Raw genomic sequence first — 20,848 nt, 5'->3', positions numbered from 1 at the left:
TGAAGCTATGGTCCTCTTTAGAGGAAGACTGTCGTTTCGGCAGTATATAAAAAATAAAGCAACAAAATATGGGATAAAACTTTACGAGCTGACTACATCAGAAGGATGCATTATAAATATTGTAATTTATCAAGGAAAGGGAACTCTGATGGACACAGATAAAGGCCACTCCTTTGAAGTGGTCAAAAAGTTAATAAAGGACCACATTGGCAAAGGCCACATACTTTTTCTTGACAGCTTTTACAATAGCGTCGAGTTAGCGGAGTATCTCATGAACAACAAGACCAACATGAGTGGTACTTTGAGGTCAACTAGAGCTGGTAATCCGGAGGTTGTGGTCCAAACAAAGTTGAGAAAAGGGGAGTCTATCAGTCGCCAAAAGGGAGATGTTACAGTTATGAATGTTATAGATGTTATAGTCTCGAATGCCATGTCAAGCAAAGTGAAAATGCCCTATGGTGTCCCTCAGGGATCAATATTAGAGCCAGTCCTTTTCATAATTTACGTCAATAGGTTGACGTCATCAATCCAGAATGGAAAGGTGACTCAATACGCTGACGACACGACTCTCTGCATCAGATCAAAATCAAAACACGATCTCGAAGTGAAGGCATTTATTGAGTTGAACTCATGCATCGAGCATTTCTGAAAACTCAATCTGAAAACAAACGGCTCGAAATCAAACGTCATGAATTTTTGCCTCCGGCAGCAACAAGACCAAGAACTACGGCCTGCAGTGATGGTGGACGATGTTCTTCTTGATGAAGCTGAATCCATTAAGTTCCTTGGAATGCACCTTGACCGAGGACTGACATGGGACGATCACATTGAAAAGGTTTGCTCCAAGGTTGCCTCGGGCATTTTTGTCCTGCGCAATCTTGCAAAATTTTGTTCTTTGGATGTATTGAAAACGGCATATTTTGGCCTGATACATCCACATTTGACTTACGGCTTGAGACTGTGGGGCAGCTGTTCTAAGTACAAATTCGAAAGAGTATTTAGAACTCAAAAGAAAGCTGTCAGAATTCTTTCAAAATTGAACCCCAGAGAGTCGTGTAAAGATTCCTTTAGGGAGCTTGGATTGCTGACTTTACCCTGCCTCTATATTCTCGATGTCGCCCTGTACTGTAGACTCAAATGTGAGTTGCTGCAGGGTAGGGATGTCCATCAGTACGAGACTAGAGGCAGGGACAACTTTAGAACCGAACAACACAGAACAATTGCTTTTGAACACTTGCCGTCACAAGTTGGTGTCAGAATAATCAATAGGCTCCCTGAAGTTATCAAACAACTCGATGATCCAAAAAAATTCAAAGCTCGTCTAAAACACCTCCTGGTATCAAAGGCATTTTATTCTGTTGATGAGTTCATGATGGGCCGCTGGGATGAAAATTTTGAAAATTAAGAGCAACGAGAAAAATCCCTGGTTCTGATTATTGCCTTTCATTAAATAATAATTTTAGTTGACAAATCATCAAATAACTGATGTATTTTTTGTACCATTACTGACGCTTGCAATGCAATTGTTGTAAATTGTTTTTATGCAATAAAGGAATATTATTATTATTATTATTATTATTATTATTATTATATTATTATTATTATTATTATTATGAAGTGGCGTGACAAAAGAAATGTGTTAACTATTTCAACATCGAATGGCCCTGAGATGGAGTTGGTAACAAACAAAAGAGGGGAACAAACAATGAAGCCTAGCATGGTTGTACGTTACAATAAAGGCATGAGTGGGATCGATCGCAGTGACCAAATAGTCTCGTATTATTCCACTCCCAGAAAATCTCTGCGATGGTATGTCAAAATTTTTTTCCACCTGCTAGACGTCTCCCTGTGGAACGGTGTCTACATTTTCTCAAGGCTTGCCACCAAAACAACATACCTGAAGTTCAGGGACATCGTAATAAGAAATTACATTCAGATAGAGCCCATGCCAGGAATCCTCGCTCCAGCCACTCTTCACAGTCTGCCCATACTCCCGTGAAGCTCGAAAAGCGTCTGAGATGCCATGTTTGCAGAGAGAGAAACCAGAAGAGGAAGCAAACATTTTATACTTGCTCTGTCTGCAGAGACTCAAATAACAAACAGTTTGCCTATGCATGCCAACTTGTTATAACCAGTGGCACAATAATTAGACTATGAATATGTGAGCACTTAAATATAATGTAAAGTGGAACATTCTGAATATAAGTGTAAATTTAATAACTTATATAAATGTTCACTTATTTTGTAAAATAGTTATGACATATGGGTTAACAGTCGTGTATTATGTCTTGTAGAGTAAAAAGAATCCCATTTGTGTTTTTGTACCATGAAATAAAATTAACTTTATTTCAACTTTATTTTCTTATATTCTACTTTTTTAATTTCTAAAATTAAAATTCTTGAAGGCCTATAGCCTAATAAGATATGTATAATAATACATTAAATGAACTTGTATTTATGACTCTGTTGTTTGAGCTTTTGTACCATGAATTAAAATACTCTCATAATAAGATATGCATGTTTGATTGAAACTTACCCTAAAACCTACAGTAACTGAGCAACTAAATAGTGGCTCATATACGGGACACTTGGTCTATGTTAAAATTTTGATGCTGTAGACCGCACGTCCCACATATGCGCCGCCGTAAAAATTACGCAAATCAGCAATATATCAAATAAGAACAGTACAGACGTACATTTTAGGTTATTTTGTTGAATTATAGCTCAATTCAACAATATTTTATCCTTGGTCTGTGGTTAGTCTCACACCAATTATTCTCTGTCTGTGTAGAACAACCACATGTTGTAACGTTGGTCTGTTACGGTGACCCGAGCGGCGCAAATATGCGCCGCCTGGTAGCGAACGTGTTAATTGAAAAAATATATAAATATTTATGCTTATTATAAATTATTTTTACTTGGTGTTATTTCTGCAGTATAAACATGCAAGATCTGTTCGGAAAGTATCCGATATTTTGGTATAGCATACCTATCACAATCGAACTTTAGTCTTCTTTAAAGTTCTTTCCATTGGACATGGTGCACTCTTGTACAAACAATTCTTCCAACAATTCTGAAAAAGAAGTTGTATGCAAAGTCTGTCTTTGAGATCAGTATTAAGTCCACCATTACATTCAATTTAACCTCTAATTGTTTGAAATATGGTTCCTCTGAGTGGGAATTTCAGTTTCAGGAACAGCCAGAAGTCACACAGTGCCCAGAAGTAACTACAACAGAGTCAGGAAAATACATAAGACTAACTTAGGAACATCATATTAATCAAGTTTGTTGTAAACTCAACAGGAGCCTTTATGTATTAAAAAAATAAATGACACAAATTATCACCACAGAGAAGTACTCATGGCAGCATGCTACTCTTTGATTGAGTACCACTTGAGATATAAGCTTAATAGACTGGGGAGGGATGACAATCTCAAATCTCGTTACACAAAGAGAAGCTATAAAAGGACTAAGACACACATGATAGGGGCCTTCAAGGAATTGAGAATTCTGACTGTTGTAGGAGTCCAGGTTCAAGAGGGCAATTCTCTTTACAATAAAAAACAGGGTAAGCAAGGAGTGATGATAATCATACCTACAATACCAGACACAGGAGCAACTTCCTCCTATATCAACATCATCTCAGCCTATTTGTGAAGAAACCTTCATATCGTGGAGTAATGTTCTACCTGATATATATATATATAAGTGCAACTTAGAAATCTAAATGAATATGATTTGCAATAATTTACAAATTTTAATTTTATTAGAGTAGTTCCAAAAATTATATACACATGCATGTATACAACATAAAAAGGCATTCTTAAAATCAATTATTTATTGTCTGAATATAGATAGAGCCTTTCTGGTTGGTTGATAAGGAGAACACAGTTGGTGAAAATCTGAAGATGAAGCGTTAAATTGTTGTTAGTACAGTTGTCCAGAGGGTTACAGGAGTATAAAATGTTTTATTGCAGCTGGACATCCTGGTAAACAATGCAGGACGATCACAGCGTGCTCTCTGGGAGGACATTGACATTGCTGTTGACAAGGAGATATTCAAGCTGAATGTGTTCAGTGTAGTGTCTCTGGCTCGACTAGCTGTGCGCTACTTCAATGAGAAAGGTGGAGGTCACCTAGTCACCATGTCCAGTCTAGCTGGGGTTGTCGGGGCTCCCTACTCCGGTTCCTACACGGCTACCAAACATGCAATTATGGTTAGTGGCTCACATTTTATTTTGGAAACTGAACAAATGAGATTAGCATGTATTTCTAGATGCAATACGATGATAAATTATTTGTCAAAGTGTTAGGGACAGTATATAATATACATCTTGGGAAAAAAATTAATTAATGATTATTTGTACCATTACGTTTAATCAAAATCAACCATTCATTGACAAGATATCGTCACACAGGAGCTGGGTCATACATCAGGGTTTCATAGTGTACATTCTTCACTTTCTTATTGATGTTTGATATTCTTTTATAGTATAATGAAGCACATTATACAGGGTGTACATAAAGTCCTGCACGGGTATAATATTTTCTGAACGATAACAGATAAATCAACAAGATTTGGTACATCAATACTACACCTAAAAATCTACTTTTTGAAGGAACTATCAGTTTTCTGTAATATCATGGGGACGTCCCGCAAGGAGTCAGAAGGAAATCTTAAATAGGAGCATAGGTCAATATGCACATCATTTTAAAGGGCTCATCTAACAGAGTTTAATGCCGCAAACCGCACTCAAAAAGATTGATCCAGTACAAAATGGCGGCTGTTCAAAGGTTTTACTTGGTTACATTTTATTAGTAGCCATAACCCCAGTAAAACAAAACTGCAACCAAACGAATACTGCAGCTAACTAATACATTATGCTTGTCAGTTGTACAGAAGTGAATTATGACGTTGGTTATCCTCAAGGGTTACAAATTTGGTCCTAATATATTGATAACGGGAAAACCCTGATAACAGTAACAATTAGAAATCTCTTATCTTTGGGTCGCAGTTAGGGCACTCAAAAAGATTGATCCAGTACGAAATGGCGGCTGTTCAAATGTTTTATTTAAAAAATATGTTTACTTACCAAATGTTTTCAGAGTAAATGTTCGAATTGTTCACCTCCGGTTATTTGACAGTTGGAAAGACGCACATAAAAACTATTAACAGAATTTTGCAGATCAAATTGAGGAATCGTCTGACATTCTTGAAGTATTCTTTGTCTCAGTTGATTTAGATTTTGAGGCTTAGTTTTGTAGACGTTGTCCTTAAGGAAACCCCAAACAAAATAGTCTAATGGAGACAGATCTGGTGAACGTGCTGGCCATTCTACAGTCCCCCGCCTTCCGATCCACCTGTGCCAAAAAACAGTGGTTAAATAGGCTCTTACGTCGATGCCGTAGTGTGGGGGTGCTCCGTCCTGTTGAAACCAGATATTCTGGAAATGTTCTCCAAACTTGTATCAAAGTGCTGGTGTAATTTCATTTTCCAGCAAACGTTGGTATGATATTGCATTTAAATTTCCTTCAATAAAGAAAGGACCCAACAACTGGTTACCTATCACACCAAGCCAGACATTCACCTTTAGTGGATACTACGTATGTGCCTCCCGTATCCAGTGAGGATTTTCGCTACTCCAGTAACGGCAATTGTGCCTGTTTACGCTTCCATTCAGCATAAATGAACACTCGTCCGAAAACACAATATTGATTAGATCAATTTCGTTGCGATCTATTTTGGCCATCATAGTTTCACAAAATTCTATACCTCGATCAAAATCACCTTCGTTGAGTTCGTGCACCAAATGAACTTTATAAGGCTTAAAATTAGACCCTTTCAGTTTTTTAACAGACGTAACAGAGATGTCATGAGTTTGTGCCGCTGAGCGTAGGGACTCTTGCAGATTCTCAACAAATGACTGCAATACATCTAAACAGTTGTCTTCGGTTGTCGCAGTAGCGGGCCTTCCTGACCTATGACGATCGGAAACACTTCCTGTTTCCATAAAGCTCTGAACAGTTCTCCCTACAGTTGTTCTAGAAATTGGCTGCCTCGTAGTCATTAAATAAATGGCATGCTTCCTCGTGTGATCGTCTGTTATTTCCCCAAAAAAACCATCATAAGAAGTGTTATACGTTCACGTTCGTCAAGCGACATAGTGTAGTTGAAGAACTACAAGCAATACGACAAACTCTTTTGTACTAAAGCGCACTGATAGAAAGGATGGACAGCACTACTAAAACAAGAAAACTAGAATAGCCTACTATGAATAGACTGGTTAATAGGAAAGTCCTAACTGCGACCCAAAGATAAGAGATTTCTAATTGTTACTGTTATCAGGTTTTCCCCGTTATCAATATATTAGGACCAAATTTGTAACCCTTGAGGATAACTAACGTCATAATTCACTTCTGTACAACTGACAAGCATAATGTAGTAGTTAGCTGCAGTATTCGTTTGGTTGCAGTTTTGCTTTACTGGGGTTATGGCTACTAATAAAATGTAACCAAGTAAAACCTTTGAACAGCCGCCATTTTGTATTGGATCAATCTTTTTGAGTGCGGTTTGCGGCATTAAACTCTGCTAGATAAACCCTTTAAAACGATGTGCATATTGACCTATGCTCCTATTTAAGATTTCCTTCTGACTCCTTGCGGGACGTCCCCATGATATTACAGAAAACTGATAGTTCCTTCAAAAAGTAGATTTTTAGGTGTAGTTTTGATGTACCAAATCTTGTTGATTTATCTGTTATCGTTCAGAAAATATTATACCCGTGCAGGACTTTATGTACACCCTGTATATTTCAAACCAAAATTTATTTAATTTTAAAGGTAGATTTGAGTGAAGACTATGAGTGGTGTGGTATTATGCACAATGCACTTGGTTAACATACCACAACATAATAATTTGTACATACAGGAATGTAATTATAATGATAAATAATATTAAATAACTTGAACCACAATGGGTTAATAGAATATTAAAACTACTTTAATATAAACTTGCCAACTTCGGCATTAATGCAGAGGGGTTAGAGTTACATCAGCCTACATAAAAATAACCTAACAAAGCATAGTACCTGAAATGACCTTTAGTTCAATCCCATGTAATCAATGTGAACTTAAAATGAATTTTGACGAATACACGTGATTTTATGATTGTCACTGTCAAAACATAGTGTAGTGAATCCAGTGATTATTTTTCAAAACAATACTCAAAAAAATGATGAGTTATTCAAAAACTGGTGATTGTTTCATGAATTTATTTTATTTACTTTTATGTATTTATAAATGTATTGATCACTTAAATTCCTCATTGTATACATTTTCTTCACACAATTGTCCTATTTGAGTAGATCAGGATTGTTTGAAAATTATTGATGTCATTGATCTCAGCAATGCTTGGTGGGCAAAGTTGTAACTACTTGGGAACCCATTTGATTATTTCTTTGTGTTTAATTTCCGTGTTACATATTATTCCATATATAGTGTGATAACTATATTTTATAGTGTGCCAAAGGTATTATTGCTTATCATAAAATGTGATTTAAAAAATTTTATTATAATGTCTTGTTTGTAAAATGTGCAGGGATACTTTGACAGCTTGCGGTATGAAAGGATAAGTCAGAGTGGTGGGGGACAGTTAGCCATCACTCTTCTGTGTCCAGGACCTGTCTTTAGTAATGTCCTCAGTGAGAGCTTCACAGAGACAGCAGGCCAGGTAACTTTCAGAGTGTTCCATACCTTAATTATTATAAATAAAATGTTTCATTTATATAAAAAGTAACAGCTAGCTGGTTGACATGGTGTATAAAATGGATGTGTTGTGTGTACAGAAGTTCATGCAGCACCAGGATCCCACGGATAAACGTATGACGACCGACCGAACGTTGTGCCAAGTTGTGTGCTGTGGCCATTGCCAACCGGTTGGATGAGGCTTGGATGGGGCTATTTCCAGTAGTGCCTCTCTGCTATGTTCTACGTTATTATCCCAATATTGCCAGAAGGTAAGTTATACTAACATGCATCCATAAGTAGTTCAGAACAGTGGAATTGTGGTATTTTGAGCCAAGCAATGCAATGTGTAACATTAGTAAAAATTAGGAAAATTTATTGTTGGCAAACATTTTAGTTAAAACATTAAAGTTCAATTACATTTTAAGTGTAATTAGAATTAACTAGTTTCTTAGTATTTAAAACTCTGGCAGGACATTTCTTTTTATTTATAGTTCTAAGCAAAAACATGCTTCGATTATTTATAAAGATATGAGGAATTAGTAATTTTCATCATTACAGTGTTAAGTTTATTGTGTTTGTTTCAGGTTAATACAAATACTTAACACCAATTTTTTTCAGAAGATAAGGGATAGTAAAGTTACTGTTCCTGACAAACCAAAAACAAGTTAACCGAGTGAAGTATGTTTTGAAAATATAATTATTTATTGTTGTTGTGTCCCTTGTTTGTGCTTGTTTATGATTTATTGCTGTAAGATACTTTCAGCTTGGGAGTTCATAAACATTGTGGCATTACCATTTTTGCATTTTTTTTTACCATTGGCTTGTGAAAATTACAAATATAATGTATCAGTGCTTGCAGTGTGTTGAATGTGTGTGATTTCGGGGATTGCACTTATATCAAACGTTTCATGTTTTCCGAAAAACCTTAATTCAGTTTTCTTACTCATAACATATCTGCATGTTGTTTGTACATTGATAATGCATTTCATGGTTTTTAGTCATTGCAAATCAAACACACTACTGTGAGATAGATTATACCTTGGCATATATAATTTGTTTTGGTTTTCAATCAAGATTTTAATACTTTTGTTGAGATCAAATACTATCTGTACTTTGTACTTTTAGAATCTAAAACTGAATACAACTGTGTTATTAAAACATTGTGTTTTATTGTAATAATTATACGAAGCTGTAAGATTATATGCTTCCTCGTTATATTTGTTTTTTAGATTTTTGTTGAAAATATTTGTTTTAACAATGGTACTTACATGAGTTATATGTTTCCCAGCTACTGGCAAACATGAGCAAATCAATTCTTTAACTTATAAAAAAATTTTTACATTCAGTCACTAAGAAACTACAGCAAATACAGGAGTTCAAGATAAACCCAAACAACTAAATACAAAAAATTTACTTTTTACTATTGATAGATGTAATGAAAGTTATACTTTTTTATTTTTATTTTTTAGGTTTTACGAGTTTGAAATGTCTTAAATTTGAACAATTTTAAAAATTTTAAATTTGCTGAAAAGTAACAACTGTAACATATTTAACATAATTTTAGAAAGAGTATATTTTTGGTAACCTTAAATAAAAATTTGGATTTAGAAAAATTTGTAACCAGGTAAAAGTAAAAAAAAAAAACTATGAAACCATATAACTTTGATGTTTTGGACCACCATGTATACAAGAAGCGATACAAATTAAAACTTTTTGTATTAAAATGATCAGTGAATAGAAAGAGAGACCTTAAAAATGAAGTACGGCTCAACCTACCTGTACATTTGAAAATCATTCTAAAATAATCCTCTGCCCCCCTCCACAGTACTATTTTAGTGTATCTTTTAGTGTTAACAATTACTCTCCCAAATTGTTTGTAGTCGAAATGTGGAGGTTTTCGTTAAAGTGAAGAAGGAAGGTTTCTCGGTTCAACCGCTATATATCGTAGACGGGTGATCTGTCTTACTCTGTATAATATTTTCTAAACTTTTTATATCTCAAAATTTTCAAACAATTTATATAATATATATATAATATTTATATATATATATATATATATATATATATAATATATATATATTGATTACATGTAAATCCCTTAAAAATATTTTACTCACCAAGAACTGGGGGGGGGGGGGGGGGGGGGGGGGGGAATGCTAAAACAAGTTCAGTCTTATTACAAAACTTATCTTATTAACATCTTGTTTTTTTGAACAGTTTTTATAACCAGCTTACTTATAGTTTACATTAATTAAATATAATTAAAACATAATACTTAACTATACGTACAACAAATGTAGTTGTAATTCCGTATTTCTGAAATAAACCATATTAATATTTCAGTTATCACAAAAGCTATCTATCTCTACCAACTGACCCAGAAAGATGGAGGTAATAGTTTATATTAGCTCAGAAATCCACAATGTTTTAATCATACAAAAAAGTGTAATGATATGTCAAGATCAGAAAAGTCCAAATCCACTATAGTGTTTTAAGGAAAGAAAGAACTTTATCTGAAGTAAGTTTTGTATGAATCAGCATAAGATATATGAAGTTTATAGTGTTGTTAATTTTTTTTGTATTAGTCAAGATTAGTGTATTATTTATATTAATTGTACAGATTTTTAATCCTTGTGCTTTTGTTAGACTGTAGCTATGTAAATTCTATATACAGTTTTACAACTTGTGCATGTTAGTATTCTAGTAATTTATTTATAATATTATATATTATGACAAATTATATAGTATTTTTGGAGTAGCATTTCTTTTAGGATTAATCATACATTATTTTATTATTTTGACATTTAATTATAGTGTTACATCCCAATTCTTTGAACAGTTTAATGAAAAGTGATGAAAATTGTTGAGGATAAATGTAACCCGTACCGTGCTGTACATATGCGAGAGTTGACTTTGATGTAAATGCCTTAAACACCTAAAGATAGATACTTTAACAACTTTCAGTCATATTTTGTAATATTAATTCAGAACTTATCCGCTGGGGTGTATGAAAAGTATATTTTAGTAGTTTCAAGGCTGCATATTATGTGACCATCTGTGTACTTGTTGATACTTTTCTCAGGTAACTGAGAATGGCTCACAGGTAACATTTTAGTACCATTGCTTATGCCACTTGCACACATATGTGTGTGGTGCTAAACTTTTACTTTAATATCTATCACATACTTTTATTTTTTATTTACTATTATAGAACTCTCATACTATTTTATGAACATAGAATCTAATTGTAGGCTAAAAACTTATAAAATCAAATATTTTTACTATACAAACCGTGTTATCTTGACTTTTTTTTAATTAATAATTTTTTTACTTTGTCGTAAACTTATCATTCGTATGTTTCTAGTACATACATATTTCATGCTCCAATAACTTATATATGAGGGTCGTTTGTTTTAACTTCTGATCTCATGCTATGATGGCCAGAAACGTGGCAGGTCCACGGTGTGGGCAGAATTGGATCGCAAATATTTCCCACTACAATATTTCTCACTGCCTAGTTCAAGTAGCTAGTTTGCACTGAGTTGCAGTCGCATAAACATGGCTGCCTCTATTGATTCTCCCAGCAAATTTGAATTAAGGATTTTTATTGGTTTCTTGTAAGCAGAAGGGAATAGTTCAATAAATATCCATCTTGGAAGATGCGCAATCGTCTAGTGCGCACACCACGGACCTGCCACGTGTCTGGCCGTTGGGGTGTGAGGTCGGAGGTTGTAAAAAAATAACCTTATATCATCAATAACCTAACTGTAACAATTTTACAATGTAAAATTATCAGTAGATAAAATGTATTAATTTGCTATGTCGCTAATTACTAAGTAATTATATTGTAAGTAAATAAATTAATTTAAAAAAGATATAATTTTTATTTTGTTCTATTACAAAAAATTAAAATTAACAATTGGTTAATAAAATTTTTTATTTATTTTTTATATAATTGAGCTAATCCATGTTAGGCTGCAAATATAACGGTACTATCAGGATTAATCATGTTTCCAATAGTTTATTTGTGAAGTAATTGACAAAAAGTAGGTCCCTTGGTTTATTTTTCATAAATGAGACTTGATTTACCTATTTGTAATATACCTTTGAAACTCACAAAATCTCCATGAATGTGATATCCTTGAATCATTGAGCAATTACAATGTTCTTTACCAAAATTTATGTTCAAAATTCAGAGTACTAAAATGAATGTAAAATCTTAGTGCTTATTGTATTATGAGAGACTATTGGTAAAACAACTTAATAAATTATGTTACTCCTGTTTTAATTTATACTCTATGTTATTTTCATGTGAAAAAAATTACCTTTCCTTGGAATATCAAAAATAAAAAAGAACCCTTACACAAATTTTGAAGGTAAATCTTTTGAATTTTAAAATGTAAAGCGATAAAATTTGTATATAACTTAATATGCAGCTTATTTCCTTTGCCAACAGTCTTAATAAAATAAATATAACCTATATGTTATAATTATAAGGTAGAATTTACTCAATAGTTATCGTGTACCATAGAACAATTCAGTAGGATTACAAGGTAGGAGTGCAAATGTTGAAAATGAGAAAATAAATTTCTCAGTCCCCTTAGTCTTCAATAAAGCTCAGTAAAATCCCATGGATAGACATGTACTATGATTAAACACTATTGCATAATGTAGAAATGAGATTAGATGCAAAATTTCATGTACTTGCCTCAATTTATTCTTGAAATATTCTTTGGGATAGAGAGGTAGAAAACAGACAGAAGAAGAAATTTGCTAGCTCCCTGAGTACTAGGGACGGCAATAGCTGAGAATGGTGTAGACTAGTAACAGGCTAAGCGATCATATCCTTCCAAGCAGTCAGCCTGACTGACAATTGGTGGTGGTTTTGAAGCCGTTGGTCCCCATGTTTAGTATCAGAGAGAGTTTGTTAGCCCTGGTGATCTAAGTTTATCTGGTGAAATAAGATATTCTTTACCCTTTTAATAACAAAATATACAAAATTTCAATTCTAAGTTCATTTTCAAGATATGCCCCTTTGCTAACGCGCTTATCCAAATCGCATAGACTGACATGTACTTTCATCAAACTCAATCTTTTTCAAGGGTTGCATTTACCCTTGCCATAAAGGGAGTGGAGTCCTTTATGGTGAGGCCAGAGCCAGGTTGTGGGATAGGTTTCTCCTACTGCAAAGCTCTTGTAAAAGATTGGGAAAAGAGGACAAGATACTGTAATTGGAGTAAGGCCTCAGGATTAAGGCAATCAAAAATGTTTATCTCTCCTTATGCTAAAGCGTGGGCATCTCTCCTAGATCAAAGTAAGGAGGATATAAGAATTATAATAGGTATGTTGACAGGACTTGGCCCCCTTAGAAAGCATCTTATGAAGGTGAGTCTTATCCAGACTGATGAATGCAGACTCTGTGGAGAAGAAGAGGAATCAGTGGAGCATGTAAGGCTAAACTGTCCTGTCATATCTAAAATTAGGAAAAGATTCCTAGGAGCATATCTCCTCAGCCCCAAGGTCATCAGAGAACAGGAGCCCTAAAATCTGATTGGCTTCTGTAAAGTCTCAGATTCTGAGGATACAAATATAAGAGAGGCACAAAGGTCCTTTTAGGACTAAGTGAGAGGACAATCGTCTCTTTCCTTCAGGAACAAAAAGATTGAATTGTTATTGCGATATTATGCAGACATTAGGCTAAACTAACACTCAGTCAATAAACTTTTTAAAAAAGTAAATTTTAAACAAAGTTTTTAAATTTTAAATGGAATACTGATTTAAGCCTGTTTAAATTTTTTAATATTCTTAAATACTAAAAACAGGTTAGTTTTTAGCTACAAAAATATTTATTAATCAGGGTGTAAATCCAGATAGAACAAAACAACAAAACCAATAAGTTCCCTTATTATTTAAAATATATTAGAAATTAAGGCCCAAATAAACAAGTTTAAAATTCTTTTAAGCATTGGCAAAAACTAGACTGAAATCAAAAAGAAATTGGATTAATGCCAAATCTTTGCTTAATTTGTTTAAGTAAAATAAGTATGTTGAAAGCATCTGAGGCTCCGCTTTTAACATGGGGCTAAAGTTTTAAATTCGGTTAGGAATATGAATTCGTTTTAAATCCAAAAATCTTACAATATAGAAACTTGAATTTTAACGCCTCAATGCTAATGAAATTGTAAAAATATACGATTATCTGTTAATACTAGTTGTTTATCATTTATATTCAGTATATTTTCCCATAAGAAACAATGGATTGCCTTTCGGGTCTCCGTTCCGCTGATAGGACATACACGTTGTGCCTTTCATCTGTAATGGGTTAAAAAGTTTATGCTTATTATGTCCCAATTGTTCAGCAGAAAATTGCATGTGAAATTTTGGGTAACTGCTAGTTGAGATATACGAGGGCTGTTCAAAAAGTATCAGACTTTTGTTAAATGAAATTGCATTTATAGAACTAGAACTACAAACTTCTAATCCCCTTCAAAGTAGTCTCCTTGGTGATGCACACACTTCTCCCAGCGTTTCTGCCACTGTTCAAAACATTACTGGATGGCAACTTTTGGAATGCTGTTAAGCTCAGCCGTGGTATTCTGTTTAATGCCTTCTCTTTCTTGAAATCGAGTTCCTTTCAGGGGCATTTTCAGCTTAGGAAATAGCCAAAAATCCTAGGGAGCCATGTTGGGGGAGTATGGAGCTTGACGAACCAGAGGTGTGTTGTTTTTAGCGAGAAAACTCTGAATTAGATGTGCAGAATGGATGGGTTTCCCACAAATTGTGTCGTTTGCATCACATAGGTGATGAAGAACCTCAAGATAGTATTCTTTTATGATGGTTTGGCCGTGTGGTGTGTACTCATGATGCACCACTTCACTTTAGTCAAAGAAGACTGTCAACATGACCTTGACTTGGCTGCGAACTTACCATGCTTTTTTTGGTCTTGGAGATGTCGTGTGTTTCCACTGCGATGATTGCATCTTAGTTTCCAGGTTGTATCAATAAATCCAGGATTTCATCACCAGTGATCACTGTATTCAGGAAGTCAGGGTTACTGTTTGCACTGTCCAGCATTTCTTGTGCAAAGTCAAGGCAAAGTTGTTTTTGCTCCATTATCAGCAACTTTGGAACAAATTTTTCAGTTCCTCATTTCCAAATCTTCAGTTAAAATCTAATGTACTGACCCAGTGCTGACTCCAATTTCTTCTGCTAGTTCTCGGACTGTAAGACGATGGTCCTCGGTGACTTAATTTCGCACTTGTTCAATAAAATTCTCATTCCGGCTTGTGGATGGTCCGATACTTTTTGAACAGCCCTCATAATTTACAGCATACTTTTTCAGCTGATCTATTTTTAACCTATTTTCTTTTCAATATTTTAAAAATTATTTTTTGTTTCAAGAGGGGGGATACATTCCGATATCTCCTCTGGTTACACCAGTGGTTATTATGTGAGACTCATCCTTGCTCTCGAGTCTCATTGATCAGCCGAGACAAGATTCATCTGTGCTGTGTGACTCATACTAACTCTTGAGTCAGGTCACTTAACTGAGGCAAGAATGGAGGATTTCTATTGTACATTTTTATTTTTTGGACAAGATACTGAGGAAATCTTAGTTGTTGATTGTATTGAATTTAAATCTTTTATACTTAAAGGCCCTCCGCACCGTTACCAAAGTAACGCCACATACAGGATAGGAATTCAGTTAGTAGGACTTGGCCTGCCTACTGCTGATCACATAGAGGATCCATCTCCCATTCATTCAGTTATTCATTCAAAAGGGGAGAACATGATAGAAGTCCACCACACTACATGTCATAACAGGCTTCACTGAGGTTGCATGTAATTTCTAATCTACAGCTCATTTCATAAATATAAAATTACGCACTATAAAGCTCATTCTTCTAGAAGTAATTTGCATGCAGAATTTAAAGTCTAAATAAAAAATCTTTTTTAGTGTATCTTGCCACATGATACATTCACATTTTTTCATTAATTGTTTACATAATAAAGGTATACATACACAAAAAGTCACCATAAATTGGTGTAAGTATAGAGTTAGTTAGGCTACATGTGTTAAAATGTCACATGTTTGAATTTACTGTGGGTGTATTGAGGTTTTTTACAAATTTATTTATTCTACTATTCTAAGACCATGCAAACATATTCGTTAACGCCCAGCCAAATTTTATTGAGTGATGTGCCCATCATCAAAATCAGTGATCCTCATACAGAAATAAAGCTTCATGCAAGATGTGGATAGACAGATAGACAGACATTAAATTATTACAGGCTGACGAGTGCTAGGATTCACTAGAGCTCAGGCAATTAATAATGTGTGTGACAAAACTTAAATTTTTTTAATACATTAAAATATATTAAAATTTTTAATATATTATTGGCAGAGCGTTAGTAAAAGCCTATCACTCGAGGCTCTGGAAAAATTTCATTCCTGTGTGTCTGTCCAAATCATATCTCAAAAACAATCTGACTTATAGGCAAAATTTTGCATGAAGCTTTATTTCTATATGAGGACAACTGAGTTTGATGATGGTGCATGTCACTCAATGGAATTTGGCAGAGGTAGCGAATATTTTTGGTCTTATGGTAACCGTGATCTTATGGATAACAATTGGTTTTATGGTTAAGCATGGTAGCAACAAGAAAATAGGAAAATAATTAAATTTGTGAACAAACTGATTGCAATCATATGAGATTTTAACATGTGACATTTTTATTCATAGAATTAACAAGAAAAACGTAGTAGAGTGGAATGTTAACCCTTAGCGAGCCACAAATAAATAATCGAAACTACTCCTAAGAGCCATACACCTTAAAAATAAAAAAATTCCCACAAATCAAAACCAATTTGTTTTTATAATTCTTATAACATAAGAGGTACAAAAACGACAAAATTTTTTTTTTCACTCTTTATTGTTAATTTACAGCAAAAAAATGGTAAAATCATAATGTCACTAAAAAAATTTTATTTTGACATTCTGACATCACGTAATAATACATAAACTACACTGTACATTGATTAAAAATATTGATTAACATTAAAATTGAAAAGATAAATACGCGGTTCGAAAATGGAAGGGCGAATAAACACCTAACCCCACGGAAGGCTACAGGCGGACTGAGCACGCGTCAGTAGACGTCGTTGGCTCTGCAGGAGACTATGAACATCCGGCCGCCCGCCATTTTGCCGCTCGAACAAGAGCTGTGACCTTCAAAATAGACACAAACGGTTGTCCCTTGTTTAACAGTTTTTACTAAGTTTGTTACCCAGAAATGCTTTTAAATAATATTTTTTTTTAATATTGATTTTGCGTCAATGGACGTCGTTGGCTTTTAGCGCTAGTTTAGGCATGACGTCTAGTAACATCATTGGCTCGGAAAGGGTTAAAGGTCTATGACAGTATTTGGTTTTAGCGCAGTCTTGCGTTGTAGTACCTTCCCTAGCTCACCGGAAGTTTTAATATTTGAATAGTGCCATGAATCTTAATGAAAAAATGTGAATGTATCATGTAGCAATTTATGTAAAGAAAGATTTTACTGTAGGCTTTAAATGTTGCATGAAACTTGATTTCTAGATAGACAAGAATGAGGTCTATGATAGTGCATGTCCAACCATGGAATTTGACTCAGCATCAAGCTCATTACTAATTAGGCCGGTACAATTTCTTCGTCATAGCATTGGGATAAGGTTGTGGCTCTCCAAGCTAGAGGTCACAGGTTCGAGCCCTACAAAAAATTTGTAAGTAGGTTTGGACAATTCTCTTGTAAAAACATTTAGTTGATCTATTAAAATACCATTGGCAGTAAAAAAATCCTAAAAAAATACATAAAAAGGAGTAAAACAGCTGCCTTTGACGTGTCATTGTTGAATTGGTTTCTAGTTACTATTGAGCAAACTCTACTCTTGGAAAACTTACTTTAATCTTGATTTTTTAATTTCAGGTTATAAAATTGTCAATCAACACTACTATATCAGTTGACTTTGTTATGTCAATGTTTGTTTTAATTTGTTGCGCTCATTGTGTTAAAACATGGTTCTTTAGATTTCTCAATAGAAGAAGATAAAACCGTTCTCCAAATATTGTGTTGCAGTTAAGTACAACAGTGACAGTGGTGCATGTCCATAACAATTTTTATTCTTTCAATCAGCCATGGTCAGTAATGAATTTAAATGAATTTTTGACTGACTATTCTTATATACGATAATAAGATATTCTTGTTACAGGGTGATGAAAATAACAAGGTTTGGGCAGTTCCAGAAACTGAGAGACAGTCGAGTCACTGTTCAAGTCCAGAGATAGTCTACTACACCAATTGTGTTTTATATTTATTTATTAACTTATTAATCTTTTTACATTACAGTTGTTTTTGGCACAATTACACATTATTTTAAACCAATTAGTCATAAATTCTTTAAGATAACATTATAGTTTATTTACCCATTTTCTTTCATTCAGACTGTACTAACTGAATTATTTTAACTGTTTGGCCACATATCCTGAAATTGTGTAAAATACATGGCCTTTAGCTTAGGTACTCTTAAAACCTACGTATTAGTAAAATAAAAACTTTTCAGAGCCATGCTTTTATTTGTTTTATGTTTAATTCTCTATCATGAAACATGAGATTACAGAATAGGTTATTGAAATCAGAATATGGAAAATAAATTGTAGGGGGCAAAGCAATTTTTGGTCTTTTACTAATAGTAATTATTGGATATATGATAATATATCTTTGTGGTTATGTAAACAAGTAGATGTAAACATGTTGTAGATCTATGAGTTTATGACGATTTGGATAAATCTTTTCTTGTTTATATAGGTTAGAAATAGAAAATTTGACTTAGCATGCATGCCATGATGGTGACATTGCTAATGACTGTATGTTTTTATGGCAAATAAATTTGATTATTTGATTGATAGACTGTATTTTGAAAAAAATTAGATAAAAAAAATGTTTCGACAGTACCTCACAATGCCAGATTAAATCTTGAAAACTTTTCCAGGTATATTTAATCTGAAAAATGGAATATTTTAATTAAACTACACCTGAAGATCTGACACAGTAATATTGTAAAATAATACAAAGGATGCAAATTTTGAAAGTCAGCTTAGCACAATTAATTTATGATGACACAATCATTATGGACAAGGGAGTACCTGTAGCATTTGATATTTTACCACTAGAAACAATATAAAATCACAGTTGAAGTTGTTTTCAATGGCATTGATCATTTTAATAAGCAATAGGTTTATTGTTATAACAAGTATAAACTAACCGATCCAAATGACTTTCATTACTATAAAATTAATAAATCTTGTGTCTCACAACAAGCATGTATTACAATGTATAATACAAAAATGTGTTACAATGTAAAGTTTATTTTTTTCTTATATTGTATAGCAAAACAAACCTTTCACTGGGAAGGAGTCATGCACTATCAAATTGGCAGACACGCAAAAAAGGCTGTCTCAAGCCAACTGAAGAGTGAGGGAGTATACCAACTACTGTACATTAAAAGGAAAAGTATAAGTAGACTAGGTGTTATTAAGCTACAGGAAATTATTTCTCTTAATGTGTAAGAAATGTTTAGAAAAAAAGTAAATATAAACATATTTTAGTTTTATTTTCTCAAAGCACTATCAATTTACTAAAATTGTTCAATAAAAAAGTTAAAACCACTGAAGACATTACATCTTCTCAAACAGGAAGCTTTGTTTTTGAAAGAGAGTAAATATTTTAATTTTAGTTTAAATTGATATTTATTTAAAGCAGGGTTTTAATAAAAATGTGTGCTGTGCTTCCTACATTGTTTGTTGTTTTTAAATTAACATTATTTATAAACGTTAGTTTTAGTAATATAAAGTGCCTGTAGAACTCAACTGGTTGTATTTGTACTAAATTAATAATAAATTTTCATGGTTATAGTTGATCATATTTATTTCACTCCCTGTGTACTATTTAATTTGAAACTTACATTTTGTGAATGGCATCCATCTATTCTGAACAAGTATCAGTATGCTGTTTTGGCAATTAAAAAGAGTTAATAACACTTCTTCAGTTCATTCAGCAAGTGTTTCATGGGAAGCTCCACTTTCTATTGTCAGGATTAAACTAACTAGGAGACATTATGTAAGTCAAAGGAGGTGAATTCATATATAGAGGAGACATCTGCTTTTTATGTACATTTCACCTAGGTCCTGAAATGTTAGTTTCATAGTTGTTGTTTAATTTCAAATAAATTAGTAATATTTTTATTTAATTAAGCATATTAAGTTTAATCAATGAGCAAGTGAGAGAGATCAGCTGTTGTCCTTTAAATACCATTTCTAAATTTATCATGGCCAAACCACCCTGAACCCTTGTCACTCGGCTAGTCAGTGGGGCTGCTTTTCTTGTACTGGTATGGTCACTGTCTCTCTCGACATGACCTACCTCTCCTGTACATTACTCCTGTGTGTCTTCTGCACACATTCACTTCTCTGCTAATTATTCCAACTCACCACTCTCCTTTATTATTTTACCTATTTTGTTACCACTTGTACACCCTTTATGTGCCCCGTTGTACGTGCTAAAGTGTTGTTCTCCTACACACGTGGACTATCTATCAGTGTGGACCTCTGGAGCCCCCCCTTTCTGGAATTCTCTCTGGTCTCTTCTCCCTCCGATCTCTTGCACCTGGTACAGGGACTCCTCTTGTGATGGTGCTCGGGAAAGACAACTTCTCTTGGTGAGTGACTTATTTTGGCACATACCATGAAATTTCCTATCCTTAAATTGTCTCCTATAATTTGTTGGAAGCTGGAGACTCCGAACCAATTTTAAAAGTAATATATTAAATAATTGATTCATTTGTTTTATTTCTTTTCCCTACAAGACATTTCTGGTCCTTCGGATCGGATGTTTAGTTTTTAATTTTATTGCAATCTCTTACATAACATTGTCTGGCCCAGATGTTTAGTTTTTTATCTTATTGCAATCTCTCATACAATATTGTTTGGTCCTCTGGGCTGGATGTTTAGTTTGAAATTTTATTGCAATCTATCATATGACAGTTGTACGTACTTGTTAGAAAGCTTTA

General features: G+C 33.8%; 1 protein-coding gene across 1 annotated transcript in view; it reads left to right on the top strand.

The window, feature by feature from the left end:
* Positions 1–19,692, top strand: part of LOC124360673 (dehydrogenase/reductase SDR family member 7-like) — a 33,553-nt gene extending 13,861 nt beyond the window's left edge. Inside the window, 5 exon segments of the mRNA XM_046814493.1 lie at positions 3,978–4,217; positions 7,598–7,729; positions 7,845–7,889; positions 7,891–8,015; positions 17,993–19,692. Of these exon segments, the coding sequence (XP_046670449.1) occupies positions 3,978–4,217; positions 7,598–7,729; positions 7,845–7,889; positions 7,891–8,015; positions 17,993–18,068 (618 nt within the window). The 3' untranslated portion in view covers positions 18,069–19,692.
* Positions 19,693–20,848: the final 1,156 nt, after the last annotated feature.

This window comes from Homalodisca vitripennis, chromosome 4 (assembly GCF_021130785.1).
Source record: "Homalodisca vitripennis isolate AUS2020 chromosome 4, UT_GWSS_2.1, whole genome shotgun sequence".
NCBI classification, from domain to species: Eukaryota; Metazoa; Arthropoda; class Insecta; order Hemiptera; family Cicadellidae; genus Homalodisca; species Homalodisca vitripennis.
This window is presented reverse-complemented; position numbering and strand designations above follow the sequence as displayed.